We start from the raw sequence: 7,286 nt of genomic DNA, 5'->3' as shown, positions 1-7,286 counted from the left end.
ACAAATTAGATATATTTATTTGGACAACTAGTTTTTTTGAAACAGTTTTTCACAAGATTGAAGAATATGAATACAAGGATAAACATTATGATTGACTAGAGATATAGTAAATTCCAATTATATATATAACATTGGTAAACTTTCCATAGTAAAGAGTTGTATCTTTATATGAATATTCAATTGTTCAAATATAAAGTGCTTACTTCAATCTCGTTAAAAAAAATATCTCAAAAAACCAAATGAAAAGCTCGTTAATTAGGAAAAATATTCAACTAGAATTTCATACAAAGAAAGAACCATTTCTTTGTAAAAGAAACTATATGTGATATCATATACATCCTACAATGTTAATTATTCTAAAAAACAACATTAGAAACGTTCGAATTCAAAATCTTACATTCTCTGACAAAACAAGTATTAACTCAAAATGAAAATTCTTCTTGAACATTATTCTAAATCTCACTGAGTTGGTTTTGAAGCAATAAAGACACTCATAACAAGTAACATATTTTATTTGACTTAATCGGACGTGAAAACGTCAATGAGAACTACATGACCCTCACAAGTATCACGATAACGTGTTGGTTGACTAAAATAATTTCATTTTCCAATTCACCCTTACAGACCTCTAACTTTTTGGATGTGAAGTGACATGAGGTTTAAGGTTATGTTCACGACCTCAAACAAAAACAAGCCTACGTCTCAAACATGAACTCCACGACTTGTTAGTTCAGTCCAACAAACAATGTAGATTTGGATAAATATTTCTAAAGCATCTCAACCTCAAGGATAAATAGAAAACCATAACATTCACTCTTTCACTATCATGGTATGTATCCCTCAGAGGTATAAAATTTGAATTGGCTACCTTCTCATCTTATAAATCGACATACAAAGAACAATTATTTTACGTCCCTTTTAATCTAAATCTTAATTTCACTAAACATGCACGTCTACCATTGAACGAGGTCTCTCTATTTTGAATAAGAATTTTTTTATATATGTCTCATACATAACATGTCTCTCGAATTAAAATCATATCTTATAGTATAGCTCGAGCAAGAAACCAACGTGATATAATAATAAAAAATTATTATATATTTACCGCTGTAAACTATAATTTTTAATATAACATAATAAAATATTTTTGTTTGCATGATTAAAATATATATATTTTTGTTTGCGAATCCATTATCTTTTCTTGACTGCAGTGGTAAAATAGTTTCTATTATGAACATTTTGAAAAATATTATAAGAATTTTAAAAATACACAACTTATTAACAAAATCTCCCAAAATAGTTTATAATAAATAGTCAGGTGTTTAGTTTTTAATATATGACATGTTTTTCTTTACATTGCATGTTTAATGTTAAGGTATTGATAAAAAAAATTAAATATAATAAATAATTACATTTAATTTTAATGTATCTTATTTTTTTATTTATATAGAGAGAAGTTTTAATAAAAATCAATTCAATTTGTGAAGACAACTACTATTTTTTTCATGAAAGTAAAATTAAAATTAAAAGATATTTTTAAGGAGCTATTTTCTTTGTGGAGGGTTAGAGTCTATATAGTCATGTATATATAACTTTCATTTCAGGTCCTTATGAAATACATGATATGATTATATATTATGGTGTTTATATCCGACTCATTTATCATATATATGTTTTCATTTTATCCTAAACCACTGTGTAACCCTGAACAACTTGTTATTAATATTTTAGAATTACCTATCCATTACTCTAGATAAGTTATTATAGCAAATTCAAATTAACTAATTTAGATGCATGCGATGAGCCTAATTTTGTTATTCACTAGCTGTCTGTACACTTTTGTGCAGTATTCATTTTTGTCATTCATTATTTTCATTACTAAAATTAGAAATTAATAATTGTATTTGAATAAATAAAGTTAAATGTTTGAAGATTTCTACGACATTGAACTCTTATTTGGTGAGTTTTTATTCACTTCATGTGTGTCTTTTGGTTGTGACCAACTCATGTAACATATTTTTGTGTGAAGAAAAATCTAATTTAGAATATTGATTAGATAGTTCAACACTATTTTTGGGAACAACCAAACTACATTTTCCTATATATTTCATTTTCTCAGTTATAGTATTTCGATAACCAAGACGGGAGAATCATACATGTTTACAATGGGTTCATTATCCTGTTATAACATTATCTTAATGAGTATAATTATGTTGCACTCATGTTTTGCCATAGAGGTTTCTTATGATTCAAAAGCTCTCATTATCAATGGAGAAAGACGTCTTATTTTTTCAGGTGCAATCCATTATCCAAGAAGCACCGTGGAGATGTGGCCTGACCTTATTCAAAAGGCCAAAGATGGTGGCCTTGATGCCATTGAAACTTATATATTTTGGGATCGTCACGAACCTGTTCAACGTGAATATAATTTCTCAGGAAATTTGGATTTTGTCAAATTTTTCAAGCTTATCCAAGAAGCTGGACTATATGCCATTATGAGGATTGGTCCTTATGCATGTGCGGAATGGAACTACGGAGGGATCCCAGTGTGGCTTCACAATATTCCTGGGATTGAGTTAAGGACAGATAATATGGTTTACAAGAACGAAATGCAAATTTTTACGACAAAGATCGTGAATGTGGCAAAAGAAGCAAATTTATTTGCATCACAAGGAGGTCCCATTCTTCTAGCTCAAATTGAGAATGAATATGGAGATATCATGTGGAATTACAAAGATGCAGGGAAGACATACGTTAAATGGTGTGCTCAGATGGCTCTAGCACAAAACATTGGGGTTCCATGGATCATGTGTCAGCAACCTGATGCTCCTCAACCTATCATCAATACTTGCAATGGATACTATTGTCATAATTTTAAACCCAATAACCCAAAAAGTCCTAAAATGTTCACTGAAAATTGGATTGGTTGGTTCCAAAAATGGGGTGAAAAGGTTCCCCATAGAAGTGCTGAAGATTCAGCTTTCTCAGTTGCACGCTTTTTCCAAAATGGAGGTGTCTTAAACAACTACTACATGTACCATGGAGGAACCAACTTTGGCCGCACAGCAGGTGGACCATATATCACAACATCTTATGACTATGATGCACCAATTGACGAGTATGGGAATTTGAATCAACCAAAATGGGGACATCTTAAGCAACTTCATGCAGCAATTAAATTGGGTGAAAATGTTCTTACAAATTATACATCAATAAATGATAAGGATCTGGGAAATGGAATCACACTTACAACATACTCTAATTCCAATGGCGCAAGATTTTGTTTCCTGAGCAATAATGACACTAGCAAAGATGCAAATGTTGACTTACAAAATGATGGTAAATACTTTATTCCTGCCTGGTCCGTCACCATTCTTAATGGATGCAACAAAGAAATTTTCAATACAGCAAAGGTTAACAGTCAAACCTCAATAATGGTGAAAAGGAGTGGTGATAATAGTTCTAATGGACTCACATGGAAATGGAAAATGGAGCCAAAGAAAGACACCTTGAATGGAAAGGGAAATATTAAAGCACACGAGCTTTTGGAGCAGAAGGAACTAACCTTGGATGCTAGTGACTATTTATGGTACATGACTAGTGTTGACATCAATGACACTTCAATTTGGAGTAATGCGACTCTCAGTGTGAATACTATGGGCCATACACTTCATGGTTATGTTAATAGGAAGTATATAGGATACCAATTTAGCCAATGGGGAAATAAATTCACTTATGAAACGAAAGTTTCTTTGAAGAATGGAACAAACATTATAACTTTGCTTAGTGCCACCGTCGGGCTTGCAAATTATGGTGCATGGTTTGACGAGATAAAAACGGGCATTTCAGGTGGCACTGTTCAATTGATTGGAAAAAATAATGTTACTATGGATTTGTCAACTAACCTTTGGTCTTATAAGGTTGGTTTGAATGGTGAGAGGAACGTTTATATGATTTGCAATCACATGTCGGTGTGTCATGGAACACTAATTCACCTAATATTCCTATTGGGAAACCTATGACTTGGTATAAGTCAGAGTTTAAAGCTCCAGTTGGAACAAACCCTATTGTGGTGGACTTCCAAGGCCTAGGTAAAGGACATGCTTGGGTGAATGGACATAGCATTGGTCGTTATTGGCCTTCTTGGATTACAACTACAAATGGATGCAGTGACACGTGCGATTATCGTGGAAAATATGTAAAGGAAAAGTGCAACACCAATTGTGGAGGTCCATCACAAAGGTGGTATCATGTACCAAGGTCATTCTTGAATGATAACATGAACACATTGGTTTTATTTGAAGAAATAGGTGGTAATCCTCAAAGTGTTCAGTTCCAAACGGTGACAATAGGAACTATTTGTGCTAATGTATATGAAGGCTCACAACTAGAACTATCATGCCAAAATGGACAAGTAATTTCACAAATCCAGTTTGCTAGCTTTGGAAATCCACAAGGTCAATGTGGTTCTTTTAAGAAAGGCTCTTGGGAAGCTACAGATAGTCAATCTGTTGTGGAAGCTGCATGCATAGGAAAAACTAATTGTGGATTTATAGTCACAAAAGAAATGTTTAGTGTTCCATTTGGCGTAACAAATAGTACAGCTAGATTAGCCGTGCAGGTGACATGTTAAGTCATCATTTTCTACAAATTAATGTGAAAAATAAACGTTGAATTATCAAAATTGAAATAATACATTAAGTTTTTCTCATTAAATAATATCATAAGTTAAACTTGTTTTTCTTTATTTTCAACTTTAATGTAAGTTGTGGTAAAATAAAAGTTTTTTGAGCAACCGCCCGATCTCTTTCAACCTTTCTACCATGAAACGTTGTATCATTCTTAGAGAGAAATATAAATCATATATTCTCAAATTAGATCTTATATTTCGGTCACATTAGAGTTCGTTTGGATCTTGGTTGAAATTTTTTGAAATTGCAGTGCAATGTTACAAAAACACATATTGTTGCTTCAAAACATCATGTTAAAAGTTTTTTATTTCTTTCTAATAAAAAACTTGCACCACACATTTTATTTTAATTTTTCAAATAAATCAAATTTTATGCGTCTTTTATTTCTTTTTCTTAGTTTGTGTGTAAGTATGTTTTGTTACTCTTATATGTGCATTTTTGTACTAATGTTTTTTTATAGAACAAATTAGATATATTTATTTGGACAACTAGTTTTTTTGAAACAGTTTTCACAAGATTGAAGAATATGAATACAAGGATAAACATTATGATTGACTAGAGATATAGTAAATTCCAATTATATATATAACATTGGTAAACTTTCCATAGTAAAGAGTTGTATCTTTATATGAATATTCAATTGTTCAAATATAAAGTGCTTACTTCAATCTCGTTAAAAAAATATCTCAAAAAAACCAAATGAAAAGCTCGTTAATTAGGAAAATATTCAACTAGAATTTCATACAAAGAAAGAACCATTTCTTTGTAAAAGAAACTATATGTGATATCATATACATCCTACAATGTTAATTATTCTAAAAAACAACATTAGAAACGTTCGAATTCAAAATCTTACATTCTCTGACAAAACAAGTAACTCAAAATGAAAATTCTTCTTGAACATTATTCTAAATCTCACTGAGTTGGTTTTGAAGCAATAAAGACACTCATAACAAGTAACTATTTTATTTGACTTAATCGGACGTGAAAACGTCAATGAGAATACATGACCCTCACAAGTATCACGATAACGTGTTGGTTGACTAAAATAATTTCATTTTCCAATTCACCCTTACAGACCTCTAACTTTTTGGATGTGAAGTGACATGAGGTTTAAGGTTATGTTCACGACCTCAAACAAAAACAAGCCTACGTCTCAAACATGAACTCCACGACTTGTTAGTTCAGTCCAACAAACAATGTAGATTTGGATAATATTTCTAAAGCATCTCAACCTCAAGGATAAATAGAAAACCATAACATCACTCTTTCACTATCATGGTATGTATCCCTCAGAGGTATAAATTTGAATTGGCTACCTTCTCATCTTATAAATCGACATACAAAGAACAATTTTTTACGTCCCTTTTAATCTAAATCTTAATTTCACTAAACATGCACGTCTACCATTGAACGAGGTCTCTCTATTTTGAATAAGATTTTTTTTTATATATGTCTATACATAACTGTCTCTCGAATTAAAATCATATCTTATAGTATAGCTCGAGCAAGAAACCAACGTGATATAATAATAAAAAATTATTATATATTTCCCGCTGTAAACTATAATTTTTAATATAACATAATAAATATTTTTGTTTGCATGATTAAAATATATATTTTTTTGTTTGCGAATCCATTATCTTTTCTTGACTGCAGTGGTAAAATAGTTTCTATTATGAACAGTTTTGAAAATATTATAAGAATTTTAAAAATACACAACTTATTAACAAATCTCCCAAAATAGTTTATAATAAATAGTCAGGTGTTTAGTTTTTAATATATGACATGTTTTTCTTTACATTGCATGTTTAATGTTAAGGATTGATAAAAAAAATTTAAATATAATAAATAATTACATTTAATTTTAATGTATCTTATTTTTTATTTATATAGAGAAAGTTTTAATAAAATCACTTCAATTTGTGAAGACAACTACTATTTTTTTCATGAAAGTAAAATTAAAATAAAAGATATTTTTAAGGAGCTATTTTCTTTGTGGAGGGTTAGAGTCTATATAGTCATGTTATATTCACTTTCATTTCAGGTCCTTATGAAAATACTGATATGATTATATATTATGGTGTTTATATCCGACTCATTTATCATATATATGTTTTCATTTTATCCTAAACCACTTTGTAACCCTGAACACTTGTTATTAATATTTTAGAATTACCTATCCATTACTCTAGATAAGTTATATGCACATTCAAATTAACTAATTTAGATGCATGCGATGAGCCTAATTGTTATTCACTAGCTGTCTGTACACTTTTGTGCAGTATTCATTTTGTCATTCATTATTTCATTACTAAAATAGAAATTAATAATTGTATTTGAATAAATAAAGTTAAATGTTTGAAGATTTCTACGACATTGAACTCTATTTGGTGAGTTTTTATTCACTTTTCAATGTGTCTTTTGGTTGTGACCAACTCATGTAACATATTTTTGTGTGAAGAAAATCTAATTTAGAATATTGATTAGATAGTTCAACACATTTTTTGGGACAACCAAACTACATTTTCCTATATATTTCATTTTTCTCAGTTATAGTATTTCGATAACCAAGACGGGAGAATCATACATGTT

The 7,286-nt window shown here is 30.2% G+C and overlaps 1 protein-coding gene across 1 annotated transcript in view; it reads left to right on the top strand.

The window, feature by feature from the left end:
• Window positions 1-2,240: 2,240 nt before the first annotated feature.
• The window catches only part of LOC127111205 (beta-galactosidase), an 8,105-nt gene continuing 3,059 nt past the window's right edge, over window positions 2,241-7,286 (top strand). The window contains exons 1-2 of the mRNA XM_051046177.1: window positions 2,241-3,943; window positions 3,982-4,621. Of these exons, the coding sequence (XP_050902134.1) occupies window positions 2,328-3,943; window positions 3,982-4,621 (2,256 nt within the window). The 5' untranslated portion in view covers window positions 2,241-2,327. The remainder of the gene's footprint in view (window positions 3,944-3,981; window positions 4,622-7,286) is intronic.

This window comes from Lathyrus oleraceus, chromosome 1 (genome assembly GCF_024323335.1).
Source record: "Lathyrus oleraceus cultivar Zhongwan6 chromosome 1, CAAS_Psat_ZW6_1.0, whole genome shotgun sequence".
In the NCBI taxonomy this organism is placed as follows: Eukaryota; Viridiplantae; Streptophyta; class Magnoliopsida; order Fabales; family Fabaceae; genus Lathyrus; species Lathyrus oleraceus.
This window is presented reverse-complemented; position numbering and strand designations above follow the sequence as displayed.